Raw genomic sequence first — 25,214 nt, 5'->3', positions numbered from 1 at the left:
ATGGTGGTGTATAAAAATTTCTTCCTTTAGCTGAGGACTGAACATTCAGTTTCCAAAATTTAAACTCTGGGAAATTTGCTAATAGAGATATGTAATGCAGAAACTGAATACAGAGGAGCACATTTAGATACAATTGCAGTAAGTTAAAGGAATGTTATTACATTTATATCAAACTGTATTTTAGGTCACCCTACATTCAATACAAAAATGTGCACCAGAGAACATTGTATGTAAAAGCAATAGCAATTCTTACTGATGTGTGTTTATTATCTGCATTTCACTTTCTGTATCTTTAAGACATGCATTTTAATATCTTCCTTGTTGCTTTTTATTTGTGAGTCCATTTATAAAGAATAAATCTATTTAATCTGTTAAAATACTGACCAATTTTCTCTTCCACCCTTCAAACAGAAAGTTATTCTGCAGTGCCTAGCTTTGCAATACTTTAACTTAAACATCTGAGTGTCATTCATCAATCCAGGCCAAATTTTCATGCTTTATTTGATATCATGTGAAACAGCAAAGAGATTCAAGCAAAAATTAGTAAATGGTAATTTTGACTTAGAAGGGAGACTAGAAATGCTGAGTTCTGCAACTGGTTGTGATTAAATACTAGTTAATACCACAAGGTGTCAGTGTTGGACTAGAAATGTATACAGAGATACATTATTTCAGTAGTGCATGGTCAAGCATTCCTCTACCCATTCACTAGCTGCTCATTCAGCCATGTCAAGACTGCTAACATGAAATCAACATCCCAAGAAATAGTTCTCCTGTATAGTCAAATTATACCTAAGATACCATATCTACTTCTAGTCTTCACAATAGGCAAAGGATGTTGAAGAACTGGAAAGAATGCAAAAAGCCAAGAATTTGGCCTCTAAATTCTATGAAGGCCAGTTAAAGGAACTTGGTATGTTTAGCTTCAAGAAGAGAAGGTCAAGAGGAGATATGACAGTAGCAGTGGTAGGATTCAAATTTTTTTACTACCAGTTCTGTGGCCGTGGCTTGGTGGGCGTGGCCATGTGACTGGGTGGGTGTGGCTTGTTTTGCTTTTTTGCCACCCCCAGCCATTTTGGGAGCTTCCTAGCCTCAGAAGAGCCTCGGGGGGCATTTTGCTCCCTAAGGCTCCTCTGGGGCTCTGGGCAAAAAAGTGGAGGGGGCCTGAGCTCCTCCCCTCCATTTTTGCCTTCTCTATGCCTCAGCAAGGGGAATCCCAGCACAGCTGATCTATGTACAGCTGATTGTCTTAGGAAAAAAAGAGAAATACCTTAGGCGAATGTCAGGCAGGTGGGTAAGCGAACATCGGGTGGGAGGGAGACCAGGTTGGGGACGTGACCAGCCAGAACTTACTACTGGTTCGGCAACCCATGCCAAATTCTTGCTACCGGTTCACCTGATCTGGTGCAAACTGGCTGAATACCACCACTGGACAGCAGTCTTCTGATACAGGAATAAGACAAGCAACAATGGGTGGAAACAATGGCCAATCTCCTTATGCTGCGTCACCTGTAAAGTCATGGAATCAATTATTAACCAATCCATCATCCTCCACTTAGAGACAAACAACCTACTCTCCAATAAACAATTTGGTTTCAGAAAAAACTATCCTGTAATCTGCAACTCTTACACTGCAAAAACATATGGACGACACAACTCGACCAGGGCAAAGCAATAGACGCGAATCTACATAGACTTCTGTAAAGCCTTTGATTCAGTGGTACCACGACAAACTACTCCTAAAAATAAAATCCTATGATATCTCTGGACAACTGAATAACTGGATAGAAGCATTCCTGTCAAACAGACAACAAATGGTCAAAATCGGGAGCGTCCTATCAAATCCAGTACCTGTCAATAGTGGTGTCCCCCAGGGCATTGTTCTAGGACCATACTCTCTTCATACTCTACATAAACAACCTCTGTGATCATATTAAGAGCAATTGTGTTCTCTTCGCTGATGATGTAAAGCTGTTCAATACCACAGACAATACTGCTACCCTACAAAAAGATCTTGACTATGTATCTGAATGGTCAAACAAATGGCAACTTCAAATCTCAACAAATAAATGCTCTGGCTTACATATTGGCAAAAAAAATCAGAAAATAAAATACAAGCTGAATAGTCAAGATCTTGTTGATGACCCAAGCTCTGTAAAGGACCTTGGAATACTCACCTCTAATGATCTAAGTGCTAGAGCCCACTGCAACTACATAGCCAAAAAGGCATTAAGAGTTGTTAACCTAATCCTATGTAGTTTTTTCTCTGGTAATATCACACTACTAACCAGAGCATACAAAACATTTGCTAGACCAATACTCGAATACAGTTCATCAGTCTGGAACCCTCATTACGTATCTGATATTAGCACAATTGAGAAAGTCCAGAAATATTTCACAAGAAGAGTTCTCCACTCTTCTACTCGTTGTAGAATACCTTATGCCACCAGACTTGAAATTCTAAAACTAGAAAACCTTGAATTACGCCGTCTTCGGTCTGACTTAAGCATGGTATATAAAATCATACATTGCAATGTCCTACCTGTCAATGAATACTTCAGCTTCAACCATAACAACACAAGAGCACACAATAGATACAAACTCAAAGTAAACCGCACCAAACTTGATTGCAGGAAATACGACTTCAGCAATAGAGTGGTCAATGTCTGGAATACTCTACCCGACTCTATAGTCTCTTCCCCAAACCCAAAACTTTAACCTTAGACTGTCTACTATTGACCTCACCCCTTTCCTAAGAGGTCTGTAGGGGCGTGCATAAGCGCACCATCGTGCCTACCGTCCCTGTCCTATTGTTTCTCTTATTCTTTTATTTTTCTTATATGTACCCATTTCATGTATTCACAACTATGTATACACTTATACTTATTATCTTGTAAACAATTGGCAAATCAAATAAATAAATAATAAATAAATAAATAAATAAACATTGCGGTAACAGATTGGAACTTGTATTAAGGAGGAGTTCCCTCAATACTTCAATACAGAATAGAGCTGGAAGGAGCTTTGAAGATCTTATACTCCAACCTCTTGCTCAAATAGGAGACCCCATACCATTTCAGACAAGTGGTTCTCCAGTCTCTTCTTAAAAACCTCCAGTGCGAAGCATCCACAACTTCTGAAGGCAAGCTGTTACATTGGTTAATTGTTCTTACTGTGAGGAAGTTTCTCCTTAATTCCAGGTTGCTTCTCTCCTTGATTAGTTTCCATCCATTGTTTCTCTGATGCTTTGGAAAATAAGTAGACCCCCTCTTCTTTGCGGGAGCCCTTCAAATATTGGAACACTGCTATCATGTCAACCTTACTCCTTCTTTTCTCTAGACTAGCCATACCCTAATCCTGCAACTCTTCACACGTTTTATCCTCCAGGTCCTTAATCATCTTAGTTGCTCTTCTTTCCACTCTTTTCAAAATCTTAACATTTTTTTTTATAATGTGGGTTCATAGTTCACTCTGGTAACTATGAAGTAATGGAATAACCTCTCTCTGGAACTCAAAGAAGTTCCATTACTAGAAGTTTTCAAGCAAATGTTGGACAATTATTTATCTAAGATGATATGAGGGACTAGCAGACTTTCAAGATATTTTCCAATTCTATGATTCTACCATCTTTATTTAAGCAAACATGCTATTTCAAAAACTTAGGGGAAGGCTAGGAAATAAATCCAAACTTGCTCAGGTTAGATCAAATAGAATAATCTCAGCCACTTCCCACAATACAGGAAAAAGCAGACACATTGGAAGAGGAAAAGAAGAGAACTTGGAGGAAAGGGCCATACACAAAAAATGCTGAAGCAGAAGTTGAAAATAGTTCATCTTTATCATGTTTCCTAAATCTCAAAATATAACCTTGGAAGTTTTAAAAAAGCTGAAAGAAAGTCAAGATATCACTGAATCAATATTTCTAACTCCAGGAATTCAATAAATATAGATCAAGAAGTTCGGCTATAACTCTCAGTCCAGATTGTATGGTGCATTTTAATGCCTCTCATTCTTTAAGTGAATTAAAGTCTCTGAGATATTAGTATTTATGTTAACTGGCTGCAGTTTCCTATTCTCTGCCCATTCATGAAAACTTCTTTGTGTATATTTTGGAAGCTCAAGACTTCTGTGTTCTTAGAAAACATATTCTGATCTGCAAATTTTGCTTTAAACAATTTTATGGAAAATTATTTTAACAGATTGCCTCTGATTTTAGCAGCGCTATACAAGTTAGTTAGAGTTAGATATGTGAATTAGATATAAAGTGTCTTGGTTACTGGTTCATAATTGTTTTGCATTGTTTTCTTTTCTCCTGTTGTGGAGAAATGGTTTATCATATTTTCTTTTTGTCTTTTCCTTGTTAGCCCCCATAATTAAGTAACCATATATCATCGACTTTCTTCAAAGAATCAGTGGTAGGAATGGATTGCTTTAAAACAATATAAATACAAAGTACATCAAATATACAGGAACAAAGGAATGATGGCTCAAACACACTTACAGACCCTAAACAAAAAAAACAAAAAAAGCTTGTCAATGCATACCGTTTTCTTTGCTGGCACCACATGAGTTTTCCAACACTTCCTATTTCTCCTGAAGTGTGACTTGTGAAATTCTCACAGCAACTATTTGGTTGAATTTTCCTGATAGATCTATTGAGAAGCTGATAAAAATACTTTGGGGGGTATGATTCCTACAGCAAAGGGTCTCCATGGTGGATCATGTCCAGGACTCTTCAGCCCATCTCAGCTCCCCATCCCAGTGCTCTTTCAGGTGGACCTTGGTCTAAAATTTGTTGTTCTGAGGTGCTCTAAATCAGCATCTAATATGTTGAACAGAAATGTAATTCTTCTGCAACTTCTTCCTGTTAGTTGAGGACTGAAAGTATATTAAATAATGATAAGAACAAAAAATGGATTGTTGATGAGATAAGCAATGCAAAATGCCAGCTGAGATCTCTGATTTCAGTTTTCTGTTTCTTGAAACAAGTTCCTATGGTTTTGTGACTGTGTTTCTGTGAAGTCTAGCATTTCTCCACAGAATGATTGTGCAAGTGTGGGCTTCCTTGATAACTCTGTGGACTTCCCATAGAAGGCATTTAGATAATCTGCTTCAAAGGAGAAGGTTCATTTTAGAAGTCAAAATACTCAAGCATGGTTTTTGAAGAACAGTAATTCCTGAGAGACCATAATTTTCAAATCAAAATTTGAAAGAAGATTAATCTCACTCAACATGGATCCCTTTGGTCTGGTCCCCATCCTAAGTGAGTTACCTTTTCCTCAAAACTCTTCTTCATTTCTCTTACTGTTTTTTCATTGTTGTTGTTCTTAAATGTCTGTTCTTACACCATTCTTATTAAAATGAAAACTTTGACTTGCCAAAAATTTAAAATTGCAGATAATGATGCATCTTGAGTACCCTTTTATAAGCAAAAACAATTTAAAAGGCCTCTGTGATTTAGCTTTGAAGCTTGTATAGGTAAATTTTCTTTAAACATTGGTCGACATTGGAATTTCAAATGTTACAACAAGGTTGATGTTACAACCTTGCTAACAGCAGAAAGCAGATTAGTTTCTCTTTGATACCCAGGATAATGTGAAATATGTAACATGTTATAATCCTATATGACATATCTTTAAATAAATACAGTACAGCTTCAAAGAAACCCTGCAATTCTAGGTGCATTGCCCAGAGAAGAAGATGTATTGAATTCAGCTACTGCTTTGCAGCAATGAACTGTTGATATGTATTGTCCATCAGTAGCAGCAGCAGCACTGGGTTTGTTTTGGGCTTTTGAGCAATCCAACCAAAATATTTTTGAAGTAGTTCCATTTATAAAATAATCTGCAAACCATCTAGTTTTCTTCATTGGTGGGATTTAATTTTTTTTTACTACCACTTCTGTGGACATGGCTTGGTAGGCGTGGTGTGGTTTGGTGGGCATGGCTTGGTGGGTGTGGCAGGGGAAGGTTATTGAAAAATCCCATTCCCTCCTCACCCCACTAACCTGCTTTCCAGCTCTCTTCTCCGGTGCAGGGCAACAAAAGAAGACCCAGCCAATCAGCTGGGACTTGAGAGGCAGAGAATAAATGGAGGCGGGGCCAGTCAGACGTGGTATTCCGAACTATTCAAAATTTCTGCTACTGGTTCTCCAGAACTGGTCAGGACCTGCTGAATACCACCTCTGGTTTTCTTCCCTCCTCTCCTTTTTCTTCTCTTTTTAATGTATGGTGACAATTGTTATCCTTGAAGTGAATCTGTACATTCCTTGGATGTATATTTAGTTTTCTTAATTAGTTGAAGTACATTCACATTATTATTTTTTTAAAAATAAACAATTACACCATTAAGAATGTATTTCTAAGTAAATATATAAAGAACTGCTGTGTAAGTCAGTGAAATTCTGGTAATCCTTAACAAAAACATTTCTTATATATTTCTCATTCTTTTGCAGCTTTGCTTCATATTGTGCTCCAAGTATCCTCGTCTGCAGGTAACATTTCAGTTTTCCTTCCTTCCTTCCTTCCTTCCTTCCTTCCTTTCTTCCTTCCTTCCTTCCTTCCTTCCTTCCTTCCTTCCTTCCTTCCTTCCTTCCTTCCTTCCATCCATCCATCCATCCATCCATCCACATAATATACCAAATGTGAAGGAAAAATAGCTCATCCAAGAAGCTTCTTCAGTTCTGACTGGATGGGAAGGAATGGAAGAATTTATATTCCTTGCAGTCATCTGGTTGTACTCTTTTTGAGAGTCGTTCAGAACACTTGGAGATTTATTTGTGCCCTCAGGATCCCCTGAATAATGCAAATGGGTGTGCAACCTTTTTTGAAATTGCTGAAAGGACTGTGTTGTAACTGTGCTGGGACTTTTAGCAGTTCCAAAAAGATTCCACACCCATTTGCATTATTCAGGTGACCCTGTGGGCACAGATAAATCTCCAAGTGTCTCAAAAAGAGCGCCAATGACCAAAAGATGACTGCAAGGAATATAAATCCTTTCATTCCCCACCATCCAGTCATCAGAACTGAAGAAACTTCTTGAAGCAAAACGTCTTCAAGAAAAAACAAAGAAAGTCCAGTTGCTTCTTGAAAAACCACCTTCGGGACAACCATGACCTGGATGACTGAAAATCTCTGTAGAGATCTCTCGATTACAGGGAATTGGATGAAAACTAGAAACTAACTCACTATTCCTCTGCCAGGTTAAGATCCAAAAATATGATATGCTTCATGCCCATACAGTTCTGAGAAAGAGGGTTGCTCTCTGCCCTTGAGATTTTTCTGACCTATTGCCCATCCTTGCCAATGAATGGCACCAAAGCAACAGGGCATCCTATTTGGTGTGGGTTTCAAAACTTTTTCATACCGGTTTGGTGCGAGTGTGCCCTTTGCATGTGTGCAGCATTTGCAACTCACCTTCTGCTGTGAGCCCTGTGTGTAAAACAGCTGACACTCAGCAATTGGCTGTGCCGTGCAAAGCAGCTGAGGTTGAAAAGCAGGAAATAAAGGCCAGCATAGAGCCGGGGGTGAGTGGGAGGGCCCAGCAGTTGATCGTCGGAGCTAACAGTTCGGCCGAACTGAGCCATACTGGTAGCATACCACCATTGATCCTATTAACATGTAACAAGAGTTTGTATGGACAAGCAATAGTAACATCTGGTGTGTGCTTCATGGATCACAAAGGGCAAAACAAAACCACCCAACTCGTGATGCTCAAGAGTGAAAGATTCATCACTGGTTGTTCTATCTTTATCTGCATTATAAAGAAATAGAAACCAAATCTTTTGAAGAAGTGATGGTCTGTTTCTTACATGAGTGGAAGAAGGAACATTGACTTATTATTTTCTGTTTTAACTCAGTCACACTTGCAAAAGATTTTTCACAAACAACTCCCTTCTGCTTGAACTGGGGGAAGAGAGAAAAATATTTGTTCACCAAAATGTTCTTGAGTTTGTATGGACAAGCAATAGTAACATCTGGTGATAAGAATCTTGACAGGTGCAACAAATCTCTCTCTATATTTTTTATTCCTTCTGTTTTTCTAACCACCCATTCCTGTAATTTCTGCACATTGATCACTCTCATTTTATCCCGACATGTTACCTTATAATATTCTGAAAATCATCTCCCATGTTCCAGGGTCAGCGATGCACAATTGCTATAGTTAAAAGTGGAGAAAATTTAGTTCTTTATGATATATATATATATGCAATAGATAATTCCTTCCTCTCTGCTAACAACAAAGAGTTTTAATAAATGTAACAAATGCACTTGAATCTGGCCATTTCTTAATTATGTTAACAGTATTTCCTTTATACCTCAACCACACCATACAGACACAGTTCAGACTAAAAATATTGAAAATGTCTGTTTGGACTCGAGCTTCAAATTCATGAGAAACATATGCTTCAAAATATACAAGGAAGGCCCCCATGGAGACCTTGTTGACAACTCCTAAAGGACCCATGTCTTTTTACCAACCAGATTCAGTCAAATCTCTGATGTGATGTAAGTGACTGGCTTTAAGCAGAGAGCATATACCAGTTCAGTATCTGATTTTTTTAAAATAAAGACGATGCTGAGTTTCAATGGTTAGATGGCCTAGGCATTTGGAATTTGAACCTAGATCTTTTTAATATTTATATTTTATTGTACTTTACTAATTTAGGTGAAATGTTAATATATATTGCTAGTCCACGTATCATATGCCATATGCTAAATAAATAAATATGATAGATGATCAGAAGTTCTATCACAACACACACAAGTTTGTAAGGAGAACTGCAAGTTGCAGTTACCCTTCAACCCCAGGAAAATCAGTTTCAGGAATTGCCTCTCTGCTTATCGAACACAAAATAACACACATTTAGGATGTTTTCATTTCTCTTTAATAGTGTATATAACAGACATTTCACATTGCTTTGTTTATTTTTTTTCCCTCTGGATGGGACTCTTGCTTTTAACTCTGCAATCTTTCGCTTTTCCAAGCGAACTGCATCACCCACATCAAATGTCTGGGGAGAGAAGGGCTTAAATGATACATATTGTGAGAGAGTAGAATATTTAGAATAGACTATTATTTATTGTGATTCGACACACAAGGAATTTGTCTCCAGTGCATATGTTCTCAATATATATACAAGCAACACAGTAATAAATCATAAATCATAAGATACAATCATGTCATAAGATACAACCAACAAGTGATAGTCATAAGATACCAATGGCAAGAGCTAATGGAAAAAAATGAGAAGGATAATAGTAATGCAGTCCTACTACATGGGTAAATATCAGGGGTGAGATTCAAATAATTTAACAACCGGCTTGCCCAGGGTCAGATTGGCTGTCATGGGAGGCTTGGCCCATCCCCATCCTTCAGCTCTGCTGCACATGCAGGATGAGTCTTCCACGATGGCCAACCTGATCCTGGGCGAACCGGTTTTTAAATTGCCACCCATTGTCAAAAGGCTGCTTCTGAGGGTGCTTGTCTGCACATTGCTTTCACAGCTGTTTCAGCCTTCTGGATGTGGCTCCTTTAAGAGGCAAGGGAGGGGATTATCATAGAGACAAGATGTAGATGTTCCCGAGAGCTCCCATAGGAAGGTGAAGAATTGGGGGGAAGTGGAGGGAGAGATTCCTCCCTCCAGGTAGAGCTGTGTGTAGGGGGTATTGGTCAGTCTGCCGGCAAAAGTGAAAGGGGCAAGGGATTAAGTTGGCAGCAAGCTGGGCCCAATGTAGGGAGACTGCAGGGTTAGTTTGGCCAGACAAATAATTACACACACCCTGCTATCAAAAGTGGATCCTGGGCACTGTGCTGTGCTGCAATGGAGAAATGGGCAGCAGAGTGGCTGGCACAAGGAAAGAAGGAGGAGCAGGGAGAAGAAAGGGAAAGCGATCTTCTCCTTACCTTAGTTGCCTTACCAGCTGCTTAGTTGCCTATTTCTCCATTGCAGTGCAGCGCAGCACCCAGGATCCACTTTAATAGATGAACAACTGGTTCATCTGAACCAATGCAAACCAGCTGAATCCCACCACCAGTAAATATTCTTACAGGCATAAGACAGTGCTGTGGGAATTATGTGTTTAGCAGAGTGATGGTACAGGGGAAAAAAAAAAAAACTACCTTTGTGTCTAGTTGTTTTGGCTGCAAGTCCTATAGTGGTGCACTGAGGGTGGAGTTAAAAACAGTTTATGTCCAGGATGTGAGGAGTCTTTAGATATTTTCTCAGCCCTCTTTCTGGCTCGTGCAATATACAAGTTCTCAATAACCATAGCATTTAAAATTACATTTTTTGTTTTTTTGTTTTTCCAAATTTTGTTCTATTGTACTTTACTAATTTATTTGATTCTTTTTGTTAGTTCTTATTATTTTTATTTTTTTGTTTTAAATATGATTTTACATTGTGTAAGCCTTGAGTCGCCATGGGCGAATATAAATCAAATAAATCAAATAAATATATACTGCTCCATGGTGCTTTTACAGCCCTCTTTAAGCAGTTTACAGAGTCAGCACATTGCCCCCAACAATCTGGGTCCTCATTTTACCAACCTCAGAAGGATGAATGGCTGAGTCAACCTTGAGCCAGTCAGAATCGAACTACTGGCAGTTGGCAGACTTATCCTGCAAGACTACATTCTAACCACTGCACCACCACAGCTCTTCAATGGAAGGCAAGCTGTTTGCAATTGTTTTTTTCTGCAGTCCTAACTATCCATTGAAGAACTTTGTTCCTGTCCTGTTTGATTGCTGCACCAAACAAAACAGTTGTAGAAGTACAAATGAGAGAGTCAATAATTCCTCTGTATCATCAGATCCTTGGTCACTCTGAGCTTTCACTGGTACAAAACCATAGATGCAAAACCTAAGATTCTTCCAGGCTTGGAAAAGCATTACAAGATTCTTTAGGTCTTTCACAAGCATTTTGCTGCTATTTATGTTTTTTTATAGGCTTCTGCAAGTCTTAGAAAACAACCGTGGTTGCTTTAGGAGTGGGTTTATTAAAGGTCATGAAATTTTTCAAGCAGTCTTATCTTTTTTTCCCCTTAGCTTTACATAGAAAATGAAAATAGAGGGGCTGGTTAAATTAGTAGCAGATGAACTGGCTTGATAAGGAGCCAAGGGTATGAAACTCTTCTTCTGACTCATTCCTGAGGTCTGCCCAGTCTTTTGCGTATCACAAATAGTAGGAAATTCTGACAGAAAATAAAAGGAGAAAAAAAAATGTCCTGCTAGCAATGATTGTGATCTGACTAGTACTTCTCAAAATAAAGATTGCTGATGAGTCAGAAAGTAAATGCAAGCGTTTCCCAACCTGGCTCCTTTTTAATTGTGTAAACTTTTCTATTTGGATGCATGTTTATTGTTTATTAACAACCAGATTTTTTTTTCAAAGTCTGAACATTTTTTAAAAAGAAAACTCTAAACCAATGTGCAAGTTTTATCATTTCCAAAGCAAGGAGATGTTTTGCCTATGCTCATTTTGTTACTACAATGAGATGAGTAATTTGGTCATTAAGTGAAGCAGTGGCTAGGTGAAACTATAACTGTTGTTCATGATGTAACTTCAACTTTCCTTTGTTCTATAGACCTGCAAAAGTCTGTAAAAATTGTTGCTAAATGGGAAAAATGGCTAAACTATTAATACCATTCTTAAAGCCTTAGTAAGACTACACCTAGAATACTGCATCCAGTTTTGGTCACCACACTATAAACAAGATGTTGAGACTGTAGAAAAAGTGCAGAGAAGAGCAATAAAGATGATTAGGGAACTGGAAGCTAAAACATATGAAGAACAGTTACAGGAACTGGGCATGACTAGTCTAGTGAAGAGAAGGACCAGGGGAGACATGATAGCAGTCTTCCAATATTTGAGGGGCTGCCACAGAGAGAAAGGGGTCAAGCTATTTTTCGAAGTACCCAAAGGCCAGACAAGGAATAATGGATGGAAACTGAACAAGGAGAGATTCAACCTGGAAATAAGGAGAAACTTTTCTGACAGTGAGAACAACCAACCAATTAGAAGTTGTGAAAAGTTCATCACTGGAAGCTTTCAAGAAGAGACTGGACTGCCATTTGTCAGAAATGGTGTAGGGTCTCCTGCCTGGGCAGGGGGTTGGACTAGAAGACCTACGAGGCCCCTTCCAATTCTGTTAATCTATTACCATGCAAATTTCCTGAATAATGCATGAAGCTTCCCAAATTGTCTTTATAAATTTATAAGGCCACCCAATTCAAGCAGTGCAACAGGGAGCACCCTATAAAGCAAGCAAATAGTAAGCCTTCAGTCCCTCCAACCATATAAATCAAATATCAACACTATATATATATAGTTGGATTGGATCTCAGCCTGGGTTTTGAACCCGGCTTCGAGGTTGTCTCTCCTTTTGCTAATTCAACCATCTGTCACCCAGACCTGTCTAATTTTGATGTATTTAATTGCTTTGTGTTTAATTGCAGAGCCTCTAACTCAACCCACGCTTTCTGTGCAGCCTGAGTACCAGGAATATTATGAAGGAGAGAAAATCAGGTTGATCTGCTCAACTTTTCATAACCTGACCATGCCGCGAAACTTGATGGTGGAAGGTTACCGATTCTTCCAAGAAGATGGGCAGAGGATCCATCAAGTGGCCGTTAACGCTTACAGAGATGGCATGATGGATTTTCAGGCACAAAGGAATGACACCGGAAATTACAGATGTGCTTATTGGCTGAAAAAAGCAGGCAGGGAAGTTCAGTCGGACCAAAGCCACCCCATCAGCATCCAAGTGAATGGTAGATCATGTTTATAATCCTGTAGAGCACAGGGAAGTCTCTGTGGAGTCAACTCTCCTATTTCCACAAAATCAGTTAAAAAATTTAAGAAGCTATAACAAGGGTCTTCAAACTTGGCAAGTTTAAGACTTGGGAACTTCAACTCTCAGAATTCCTGAGCTAACATGACTGGATGAGGAATTCTGAGAGTTGAAGTCCACAAGTCTTAAAGGTGTCAAATTCGAAGACCCCTGAGCTATCGCATTATGTCCCCAGTTGTAGTCCAGGAAATGATTCTCTCTCTCTCTCTCTCTCTCTCTCTCTCTCTCTCTCTCTCTCTCTCTCTCTCTCTCTCTCCATATATTATATCATATCATTTATATCATATGTATCTATCTATCTCCATATATCATACCTTATTGTATTATATATCATATCTATCTATCTATCTATCTATCTATCTATCTATCTATCTATCTATCTATCTATCTATCTATCTATCTATCTATCTATCTATCTTTCCATCTATTTATCTGCTTCTTCTTCATCATTATCATCTATTTGATGTATATCCTGCCTTTATTATGTTTACAAAGAACTCAAGGCAGCAAACATAACCAACTCCTATTATCCCCACAACAGCAACCCTGCTGAGAGAGAGAGTGACTGGCTCTAAGTCACATAGCCAGCTTAGCTTTATTCCTTTATTTTGGTTTTATTTCCTAAACCCCTGTTTCCCAGAAGACATAGAATGGGTTTTGGCTCTGAACCAACCTTGCACCATCAAAATTCCTTCATTTAGGTTGTATTTGCTAGGCACACAAGTATACTTTTCAACAAGACACTGGGTCACAAACGTTGGCACCATAGAGAGGCAGACAGTGAGATGGAAAGAGACAGAAGAGAAAGAAAGAGAGAGAGAGGGAGAGAGAGGGAGAGAGAGGCTCAGCAAAGATTGAATGTTAATTATGTAATTCTAGAAAAGTATGTTCTGATTGAATGTTATTAAAACCCTAACAGTAAGAATAGTTAGAGATAGAGTCAATGACCAGAAAGGTGTTAGGCTCTCCTCTTGAAAGAAGACAAAGATACGTCTCCTAGGACAATGTTGCAGGATCCAATCTGGGTCAGTTACCAGGACCAGAAGTTTAGACTTCCAAGCTTTTGGCCTTATGCTGGAGCCCATCCTCAGGGAACTTCTCTGTCACCAGAATGTCTGGTGGGCTCCAGCAATAGTCTGAAAGCTCAGGAGACTAAACTTCTCGTCCTGATGACTGACCTAGATTGGATCCTGCAGGCTCTCTTCTCCTTGTGTGTTCTCAAGCAGAGGTTGTCTGGGATATTTTAATCTGGGTTTCTGCACTGAGCAGTAGGTTAGGTAATAGGTTGGGCTTGGACTGCCATTTGTCAGAAATGTTGTAGAGTCTCCTGCTTGGGCAGGGAGTTGGGCTAGTTCATGGGTTTGCAACCTTCAACACTCAAAGAGCCATTTGGATCTGTTTCCCACAGAAAAGAAAATACTGGGAGCCTCAAAACCTGAGTGGGCGTGGCCAACTCAACATCACTTCCGTCCAGTCACATGACAACCCCCCTGGCCACACCTACCCAGGTTTTGGTGTTTTCTGTGAGAAATGGGTCTCTCTCCCTCTCCCTCCCTCCCCCCCTCTCTGTCCTCCTCCCTCTTTCCCTCCATCTCATTTCTTTTTTTGTGTGTTTTACTTTCTCAGGCCAGGTGAAGAGTGACTGGGAGGGAAGGGTGAGGGGCAGGACCTGCCAGCGGTGGGATCACCCAACAGGGAACCACAGCAGGGGGCCCAAAGAGCTGTATGTGGCTCCAGAGCCACAAGTTGCTGACACCGGGCTAGTTGGACTTTCTAAATCGTTAATCTGTTAATTTATCTAAAGGTATTTATTTTACTCATTTGCTTGCTTGTTTGATCTATCTATCTATCTATCTATCTATCTATCTATCTATCTATCTATCTATCTATCATTCAGCTAGCATCTCCCAATCAAGCGTACAGCCTAAGAACTCCTAGTGGTTTCTCTCCAAGGACTAAGTAGTGCAATCTTGCTGAGCTTCTAAAAAATCAGCCTGGGGTTCTAGACATAAAGCTGTAGAAGGAACTTGGGGCTGTTGCATCATTTGCTGCAACAACATTGAAGAGAAGTGGCTGAGGGTGAAAATTGGGGCAAAGAAGTGACTGACTTCTTTCTAAAGCCTGACAGTAAGTTTATCTAACAGTTTAGCTTTTCAAAAGGGAAGTTTCCCAGGACAGTTTGCAAAATGGTAAAAGCATAACCTCTTTTTTTAAAAAAAACAACAACTCAAAACCAAGAAAGACTGAATTGGTCCCAAACTGTAAAGAAGAACATAGCTAACAGCAACCAATTGGTTAAACAACTTTGCTGCAGCATATAACTTTAAAATTATAAACAAGTTCATTTAATAAAAGCCTTGGGCAAAAAAAATTAAAATCCCTTATTCTTTGTATAAACTTTATCTAGTTTAGAAATAGAATAGAATAACGAGTTGGAAGGGACCTTGGAGGTCTTCTAGTCCAACCCCATTTAAGGCAAGAAACCTTACACCACTTCAGACAAATGGTTATCCAACTCACTTCCAGTGTTGGAAAATTTACAACTCCTGGAGGCAAGTTGTTCCACTGATCAATTGTTCTAACTGTCAGAAAATTTCTTCTTAGTTCTAAGTTGTTTCCCTCCTTGATTAGTTTCCACCCATTGGTTCTTGTCCTGCCTTCTGGTGCTATGGAGACTCCCTCTTCTTTGGGGAAGGCCCTGAGATATTGGAACACTGCTATTAAGTCACCCCCAGTCTTTCTTTTCATCAGAGTAGACATACCCAATTCCAGAAACCGTTCTTTATATGTTTTAGCCTCCAGTCCCCTAATCATCTTTGTTGCTCTTCTCTGCACTCTTTCTAGAGTCTCAACATCTTTTTTACATTGCAGTGACCAAAACTGGATGCAGTATTCCAAGTGTGGTCTCACCAATGCATTATAAAGTGGTATTAACACTTCATGTGATCTTGATTCTATCCCTCTGTTTATGCAGTCTAAAACTGTGTTGGCCTTTTTGGCAACTGCAGCACACAGCTGGCTCATATTTAAATGGCTGTCCACTAGGACTCCAAGATCTCTCTCACAGTTATTATTATTGATCAAGGTATCACATACCACTGTATCTGTGCATTTTGTTTTTCTTGCCTAAATGTAGAACCTTACTTTTTTCTCCATTGAATTTCATTTTGTTAGATAGCGCCCAATTCAAGTCTGTCAAGATCCTCCTGTACCTTAAGTCTATCTTCTGAGTGCAATAGTGTTGGCTATTCCTGCTAGCTTGGTTTTGTTTGCAAATTTGATGACTTCCCCATCTATCCCCTCATCTAAATCATTGGTGAAGATGTTGAAGAGTACAGAACCTTGGGGTACCCCACTGCATTTTTCCCTCCATGTAGATGCAGTTCCATTGAAGACTACATGTTGAGTGCAGTTGATCAGCCAGTTACAAATCCATCTGGTGATGATGCTGTCTAACCCATATTTTTCTATTTTATTAAGTAGTAGTTATAGCCTGCTTTATCAAATGCCTTACTGAAGTCCAAATAAATTATATCAACAGCATTCCTCTGGTCCACTAATTTGTTACTTTGTCTAAGAAAGCAATAAGATTAGCCTGCCATGATCTGTTTTTGACAAACCCGTGTTGGCTTTTGGTTATTACGTTGTTTGCTTCTAGGTGTTTGGTGATTCGCTGCTTGGTTATTTTTCCCAGAATCTTCAATGGTATTGAGGTTAGGCTGATAGGCCTGTAATTTCCTGGATCTATTTTTTTTCCTTTTTTGAATATGGGAACTACATCACTTTTTTCCAGTCCTCTGAAAGTTCCCAGGTGCTCCAGGATCTTTAAAAGATACAGTTTAGTGGTTCTGAGAACTTATCTGCAGATGGATTACACCTTGTCTAGGGTAGACAGGTGCTTACTTACCATTTTCTTCCCTATTTTAACTTGTGCTCCTAATCTGTTTTTTCTTGTGCTGTTTTTGATAGGTTGGACTATTTTTTTCTCTGTTGCTTGTCACCTTCTTGCCACTTTCTCCCAGCAATGGACCCATTGATTCCTTGACTTTTTTCTTGTTTTTAATATGTTGGAAGAAGCTTTTTTGTTATTTTTTACTTTTGTTGCAAGCCTTTGTTCATTGTGAGCCTTAGCTTTCCTTACTTCATCTTTGCTGGCTCAGGTTATTTGCTGATATTCTGCCTTAATTATGTGCCCCTCTTTCCACTTTTTATACTTGTCCTTTTTGTTTTTCAATTTGTCAGAGAGTTCTTTATGCAGCCATGCTGGTTTCTTTTGAGAGTTTTTTATTTTTCTTCTTCATTGGTATTGTGCTAGACTGGGCTTTTATAATCTCACTTTTCAAAATTTCCCAGGCTTCTTGAGTTGTTTTCCCCTTGAGAATTCTCATCCATCCACCTCTAATAATCCTTCCCAAGCTCTTTCTACGTTTATGGAAATTAGCTCTCTTAAAGTCCAAGATTCTAGTTTGACTTTGTTCTACTGCTTGTGCTTGCATAATGTTGAATTCCAATATTGCATGATCACTCCCTCCAAGGTTCCTGTAGCTTCAACACCTTCTATCATTGCATCTCTGTTAGTGAGAATTAAGTCCAATATGGCTGATCCCCCTTGTTCTCTTCTCTACTTTTTGGGAAACAAAGTTGTTTGTTAGGTTTGTCAGGAACCTGTTGTATCTTCCACTTGGTGCAGAGTTTGTCTCCCAGTGGATGTCAGGGTAATTACTATTGTGATGTGCTTCCTACATACCTTAGTTAACTAGCTAGCAAAAAGTTCACCTATTTTCTCGGTTTGGAGGATATAGATGAACTCTGTTAGGTGGCCTATAGTATACACCTAGGCAATATCATTCCCTTTCATATTGACCCAAATGCATTCAAGACAATTTTTATCGTTGTTGTGCTCTATTTCTGCAGAGATGTAGTTATTTCTTATATATAGTGCAACTCCACCTTCTCTTTTATTTGGTCTATTTCTTTTAAATAATTTAAATCCCACTAGCTGCATGTTCTATTTGTGGGTTTCATCCCACCAAGTCTCCGTAATGGCAACAATATCATGTCTGCTGTCATTTACTTGAATTTCTAATTCACTCTGTTTATTCCTCATACTCTGTGCATTGGTATATAGATATTTGAGTTCATTTTGACTGATCCTGTGTTGACTGTCTATATAACCTGTGTTGTGCCTGACTTCTTCTACTTTCTTACCACCCATTTGATTAGTGTACATGGTATGGCACTTGCTATTAAATGCTTGGCTTTTCTTGACAGCAAGGTTGATAACCTTACCCGCACAAATTCTATATTACTATATTCTATATTACTGCAGAGAAATACTGCAGAGAATATATAATGAGTGTGTGCATGTATAAATTAAAATAAAAATAAAATAAAGTTAATAAAGTTAATGGAAAAAGGGAAAGAGAAAGGGAGAAAGAAATGAAGTGAGGGAGGAAAAAAGAAAGAAAAAGCAGTGGCGTACAACTTCTCTTGGTACAGAATTTTTTTAAAAAATCTAGAATTCTGACATCAGTGAGAATTTTATGCAATAGTCTGACTTTTTTTGTATTTAGCTGAAAGGAGGGCACCAGTCAACCAAAGGGGAAAAAAGAGAATCTGGCTATGGGGAACTTCTGAGTGATAAGTTTCTATATTAGCAAATAGCTTACTGGTTAAGGAAACTAAAAATCTGTCTGTTTGTCTGTCGATGTCTCTGTCTGTCTGTCTGTCTGTCTGTCTGTCTGTCTGTCTGTCTGTCTCTCTCTCTTTCTATGTGTGTGTGCGTGTGTGCGCGCGCGTGCTCATGTATTTGTCTGTCTCTGTGTGTGAGAAAAAACCTATGTTGTGAAAGATATAGATGTAGCACATTTTAGCCACCAGATGGCAGCAAAATGTAGCACATTTTAGCCACCAGATGGCAGCAAAATACAGCAAAATATTTATGTCACACTGACTTATTTCCTCCCCCCTTACTAAACTACTGTTTCCCAATCATCCTCCCAATTGTCCTTTTTTGCTAGTCATTCTTTCTCATTTTTTTTTAATCTGAGGAATGGTAACCTGGTTGAGCTTAGGACTTGGAAGGAAAACACCAACGAATCCTGCAGCTGGGAAGGGAGAAAATATTGATGATAGATGAAAGAGAGAGGGGAGGGAGAGAAGAGGAGAGAGAGAGATTATAGATAGATGATGAGAGAAATTTTATAGGAAGGAAAGGAAAAAAGGAAAGGAGAGGAGAGAGGAGAGGAGAGGATAGCAGGGCAGGCAGGCAGGCAAGAAGGAAGGAAGGAAGGAAGGAAGGAAGGAAGGAAGGAAGGAAGGAAGGAAGGAAGGAAGGAAGGAAGGAAGGAAGGAAGGAAGGAAGGAAGGAAGGAAGGAGATATTCTCTAACAGCTATCTCAAAGGATTGTCCTTCTTTCATATGAAGGCAACTACTGAAAAGAGTTTCCATGGCATTGGTTACAACAACTGGCTGCAAGATTATTTGAATACAATCAAGTCTATTTAATCTTAGCATGTTTCATGCATCTGCCTTTGTGTTTGTGCATGTCAATTCATGTTTGAGGAGGCAGGTAGATTAGCAAATGTAAGATCAGAGAGAAGGTAAATGAAATTGCGGCAGGCATTGATAATTGCTCATAGTTCTCACTCACAAAAGCCACTGCTATGTTTTTTGTAACAATGCCATGCTTGCTGTGGTGTCATTAGCTCTGCCTTTATGATAAGAAATGTCCCTTCAACGGAATGTTTAAGATATGACAACAACAATTCCTTGTTGATTTGATCACAAGGGATTAATCTGACTTCTTTACGAGAACTGCCATGACAGTGAATTCTAAGAGGGTTTCTGAAGGAATAATATACCCAGGTCAAATAAGATATTTTAATTGGTATTATGTCTGATATTGAGACTAAAAATGGGTGTCTCATTCCTTCCTCTCACAAAGGAAAATATATAGCAGTGTTCCAAAATTTGAGGGGACCCTACAAAGCGATAATGGAATTCAGATATTTTTACTACCGGTTCTGTGGGCGTGGAATGGCAGGGGAAGGATACTGTAAAATCTCCAGTCAGAGGTGGCATTTGCCAGTTCTCCGAACTACTTAAAATTTCCACTACCGGTTCTCCAGAACTGGTCAGAACCTGCTGAATACCACCTCTGCTACAAAGACAAGGATTTCAAACTGTTTTCTAAAAGCACCAGAACGCAGGACAAGAAATAATGTATGGAAATTAACCAAAAAGGGAAGCAACCTAGAACTAAAATGAAATTTCCTGGCAGGGAGAACAATTAATCAGTGGAATGGCTTGCCTCCAGAAGTTGTGGATGTTCCATCATTGTAGGTTTCTAAAAAGGGACCAGAGAGTTGATCTCCTGCTTGAACTGAAGGTTGGACTAGAAGAACTCCAAGGTCCCTTCCAACTCTATTATTCTATTTTCTGTGTTCATTATTTGCCATTGAGGAGAAGCTGAAAAGCAAGCAAAAGGAAGACATTCCAGTGCTGAAAACATGTCTTTCTTTTTCAGCGGCCCCACCAGCTCCATCTCTGAATTACATTATTTTTGACCGTGGAAACTCTGTCAGCCTAGAATGCTTATCTCCACCAGAAGCTAATAAAATCGGGCAGTTTCGCTTTGTTACAGATGAAATGGTTGTCTCAATCCTGGCTACCGTCAACAGCACCTACACATACAATCTAACTAATGTGAAACACAAGAACGTGGGGATTGTCAGATGTGCTTATGTTCAATACCTCCATGGAAGAAAGGTACTTTCCAGGATCAGCGATCCAATTTTCATCGACATGCGAGGTAATGTTGCTTCTTCAGGTTCCCATGTTCATTTTTTCCTCCAACATTCCAACAATATCTATTGAGATTCTTGGGCATCCAGATCATGATTGTCCCAAAGGTGCTTATTTCTAGAGGCAACTGGACTTTCTTCATTTTTCTTTGAAGACGTTTCACTTCTCATCCAAGAAGCTTCTTCAGCCAAAGAAGCTTCTTGGTTGAGAAGCAAAACATCTTCAAGGAAAAATCAAGGAAGTCCAGTTGCCTCTTGAAAAAACATCTTTAAGACATGTTATTGAAGAGCTGGCTCAGAAAAAAGTTGTAGGAGAAGATCATAGATTGCCGTGAGGTCAAAAATGATAAGAGAAACCACAGAGCTTAACAAAGCTGCTTTTTGAATGATGATTAAGCACTCTTTGGTAGAAAAGCCAAGAATAACCAGCCTTATCTGATTCTGAATAAGTATACTTGCCTGTTGATTAAAAGAAGCAAGGGATGTGGTAAGTTTGTGTTAAAAACACTATCAGCATTTCTTTTCACTTTTCAAATTTAGGTGTCAGATGGGTTCGATTGTTGGTTGTCGGTGGGAGTTTCTTCACCATCAATGGTCTCATCTTCTTAATCTCCTATTGTATTTCTTTAAGAAGCAGGTAAGGCAAATTGGAGGCATTGGTAGAATGATAATCTCTTTAGAGGTTTAGTGATTTTATTACTCCCACACCTTTGAGAAGATAAATTGACAAATGTGGAATTTACATAACCAGGAAGAAACAAACATAGAAATCTCATTGTATTTCCAGAATAGTCACCTCAATCTTCTTCAAAGTCTTCTTCCTAACAAAGAAGGACTCCAGTGCCCATTATCCCATTATGAGAAAGAGCTAAGGATGATGGGAACTGAAGGACAACACCTGAAGGGCCAATTTTGTCCCATTTAGGATTTAAACTAGGAGTTTGTTGACTCAAGAGCTAAAGTTGACATTTGCAAAGATTGGCATGTTCCAAAAAAGTGAAAAAGGCCAGAGAAGTATACAAGTGAAAAATTATGAAAAAAATAAATTTGATGGAAATAAACTAAATGTGTTCGCCGAGATGACTTACTCCATCCAGGATAGTCTCCAACATTAGTTGGGGAAGACTTTTAGGAACTATATCCATGATTCTGTATGTGATCCTGAAGTCAGATAGCCCATCACTGCCTTTAACAATCTAGGACCACAGTATTTTAAGGCCTACTTTTCTTAAGAATGAAGGCAAATATACAGGATAATGTTGCAGGATCCAATTTGGGTCAATCAACTGGACATATAGTCTTCCAAACTTTTAGACTCATGCTGGAACCCATCCTCAGGGAATTTATCTCTACCAAATTCTCTGAGGATGGGCTACAGCATGAATCCAAAAGCTCAGAAGACTAAAATTCTAGTCCTGGTAACCAACTCAGATTGGATCCTACTTTTCTTCTTTTGGACACCCTGATGTACTTAAGCTAGAAACACACCCTTATAAACAATTAGTAAAGATTTTAATTTCTGGCCTTGATAGCATGACAGAGGATGGAACACAGTTTCCATTCCCACAATATCTAAATCCATTCAGCCACTCACTGAGATCTCTATTGTTGGCCCACTGGAAAGACACAATCACAGAAACTGGGTCAAAAAGGTCTAGGCTGCAAAACTCTGAATGGCCTTTGGTGGAACCAAAAAGGCAGAGAAAAATTCTACCTCCTTGATATCAAAGTTGGCCAGGATTTTGAAGACAAATATATTAGTTTTAATGTGGAGAATACCACATTTATATCCCCAGGGAAGGGCTGATGTTCCATAAACCCTTGTGAGAAATTCTTGAAAAGTTTTCATGGCATACTTAGTCTTTCTCTCTCTCCCACCATTGGCCTTAAAGCAGGGGTAGGTGAGCTATTGCAGCCAATCAGCATTTTGGAGGTATATTTTTATCTTTGGCAGTGAGTTCTCTCATAGTTAGGCCTTGGTTACTCTTTCTCTTCCAAACCTTTTCTTGTATGATTAAGTTTACAACATGAGTCAGTAGTCTGAGTTTTGATATTTTTGCAGTACATCCTATGGGACACAGTTGTTTAACCCTAGGCATGACCCCAGATGTTACATTGCAACCTGATGATGTCCCTAATCTAGGCTGTCTAGAAGAGGAGGAAGAGCAGGGCCCCTGTCAACAGTCTGCTTCTTTGAACAAGGTTTAAAATTGGGGGATGTAGGAGATGACCAAGCTGAACCTGAGGGCAGGGTCAAATGCATTATTAGTTTGGAGTCTCTACTACTACTACTACTACTACTACTACTACTAATTATTATTATTATTATTATTATTATTATTATTATTATTATTATTATTATTATTATTATTATTATTATTATTATTATTATTATTAAGCTAATATTATTGTGATTAATATGATTGTAAACATTTTGATTATGATTTCCTAAAAATAATTATACCCAGACAACACACTGTTTGATTGAAATTGAATTTTTATGTGTCATATAAATAAAACAAATAAAAAATTTGGGGGGAAAATTCAGACATTTGGCAACAGGCTCATACTTATGATGGTTGCAGTGTCCTTGGGTCATCAGATCACATTTGCGATCTTCTGACAAGCAAAGGCAATGGGGAACACAGATTCATTTAACAATCATGTCACTAACTTAACAACTTTGGCAAGAAAGAACATAAAATGAGACAAAACTCACTTAGCAAGAGAAATTTTGGCCTGAGTTATGTTCCTAAGTCAAGGGTTACCTGTACTTTTGAACTATATCCTGGCTCCTGACTTCTTGCGGTCTATTAGAGGCCCAATTTTGAGGGCCTATATAAAACCTTCAGAGATCTTGGATATCCACTTGCCAAATAGTGGATAAGCAACAGGAAATGGTGGTCCCCTCAAACCTGGCCTGGGAGCTTTCCATAGGCTGATACAAGAATGGCCCACACCCCTGCCCCAATTTTTCTATTATGTATTGTCAGTATTTGTTTAAACCAGACTGATATCTCCAAAGCATTTCCTGATTGTTATTTTGCTGCCTTAAATGGACTAACTCTAATCTTTGGCTATGGTGTTTTTTGTGTTTTTTAAAATATATTTTTCAGATCTCTTCTTCAGAAGACTGAAGGAACCATCTGACCATGGTCTACTTCATAAGCTTCTCTTATGCAGTTGAATTGATGGTCTTCATCAGGTGCTTCAGCCGATATATTAGACGCACCCTTAAGCCACCTACAAAATACAATGCCTTTCTCCCTTTAATGAATCTCCCAAATGTGCTATTTCTGCAGCCATGCCTTTTCAGCTGAGATTTTCCTGCAGTTTGGCATTCCTCAAAAACACATGAAAAACCTCAGTAAGAATTTTGACTTTTGCAAATTGCTGCCACAGTTGCTCTTGCTTCTTCTGCTGCTGTTTTAAATAAACCAGGTGTCAATATCTTTCTGTTTGATTTTTTTAAAAAAACTTTACTATGGTGAATGTGACAAAAACATAAAATAGCTGACTTGGAAGAATTTCAAAATGAAATGGATGTCAATTTAAGTGGAAGTTTTCAAATTATTACTGATCATTTCATAACCAGTTAAAGTTATGACAAACCTCCCAGGGGATACTTACAATTTGAAGTTCTGTTGGTCTCTTCACACCCCTTCAATCACTCCCAGGGGTGGGCTTCAAAAATCATCAGCAACTGGTTCTCTGCCCGATTTCTGGGTGGGCGTGGCCATGGTGAGCGAGGCCCAGTCAACCTCTTGGATAAAGGCAGGGGGGAATTTTTGCCCTCCCCGGATTCCGTATGGGCCCTGAACTTACCTGGCATCTAAACAGGCCACATGAGGACTCCTGGGGGGGGAGGGGAGGGGTTGGTGGGGTCAGCCAGGGGTGGAATTTGCTGGTTTGCTGAACTGGCCATAAAACTAGCTAAGGGTTTGCCCAAACCCCTGGTCACCCCCCTCCCCAGATTAAAATATTTTTTTTTAAAAAAATTAAAATCAAAAGAGGTAGAATAGAATATTTCCCCAAGGGAGAAATGGAGAAACATGTTCTTAAAGGCAGAAAGCATCCCCAGTCTTCCTGCCATAGTAAAACAGCCTCAAGCAGAAGAGACTGGCTTTTAGGAATGGAGATTTTGAATCCATTCAGAAAAACAGGGCCAATCTATTCATAAATAAAGTGCACAGAAGGCTGGAGCTGATGGGATTAAAAATCTACGTTCCTCCACCAAAATTCTAAGGAAGGGATATGACCTTTAGGGCAGAATAGGATTAACTCGCTACCATTGAAATAGTAAAAAGAACAAGGCTCACTACATTGCACAAGCCCTGGAGCATCTCAATCACCCTATAACAATCCATCCACTCAGTCAGTCATTTTGTCAGCCATCCCAGAAATATTGCTGCTATCAGTGGAAACCAAATAAATCTTCTTTCCTTACAGTCACCTTCCATTTTATTTCCCGCACCTTTCTCCCAGATTGGAACTGGACCGAATTTTTCGTCCCACACCAGAATGCTGTGAATGCATGCTGGTTGCCAAGTGCCTAAA

General features: G+C 39.0%; 1 protein-coding gene across 2 annotated transcripts; it reads left to right on the top strand.

The window, feature by feature from the left end:
• The first annotated feature begins 4,966 nt into the window (after positions 1 to 4,966).
• LOC113425503 (immunoglobulin superfamily member 1-like) lies at positions 4,967 to 24,105 on the top strand. 2 transcript variants are annotated; one of them, XM_026687674.2, is made up of 6 exons: positions 4,967 to 5,263; positions 6,455 to 6,493; positions 12,457 to 12,771; positions 20,381 to 20,665; positions 21,198 to 21,294; positions 23,774 to 24,105. In XM_026687674.2, exons 1-6 carry the CDS (start codon positions 5,233 to 5,235, stop codon positions 23,805 to 23,807), a joined length of 801 nt encoding a protein of 266 aa, XP_026543459.1. In that variant the 5' UTR covers positions 4,967 to 5,232; the 3' UTR covers positions 23,808 to 24,105. The 2 variants fall into 2 exon arrangements, with proteins under 2 accessions (XP_026543459.1, XP_087804519.1); XM_087948393.1 differs by having other exon boundaries at positions 5,093 to 5,263; positions 20,498 to 20,665.
• Positions 24,106 to 25,214: the final 1,109 nt, after the last annotated feature.

Source organism: Notechis scutatus, chromosome Z (genome assembly GCF_049901735.1).
Source record: "Notechis scutatus isolate UNSWTSFEM ecotype Mainland chromosome Z, rNotScu1.2, whole genome shotgun sequence".
Classification (NCBI taxonomy): domain Eukaryota; kingdom Metazoa; phylum Chordata; class Lepidosauria; order Squamata; family Elapidae; genus Notechis; species Notechis scutatus.
The sequence above is the reverse complement of the archived record's forward strand: the minus strand, read 5'-3'. Positions and strand labels throughout refer to the sequence as shown.

Excerpts from the sequence above, each read along its gene's own strand:
- LOC113425503 (XM_026687674.2), top strand. The coding sequence starts at position 5,233 with ATGGATCCCTTTGGTCTGGTCCCCATCCTAA. Across the intron at positions 5,264-6,454 it reads TGGTCTGGTCCCCATCCTAA|CTTTGCTTCATATTGTGCTC; the intron begins GTGAGTTACCTT and ends ATTCTTTTGCAG. Across the intron at positions 12,772-20,380 it reads CATCAGCATCCAAGTGAATG|CGGCCCCACCAGCTCCATCT; the intron begins GTAGATCATGTT and ends TTTCTTTTTCAG.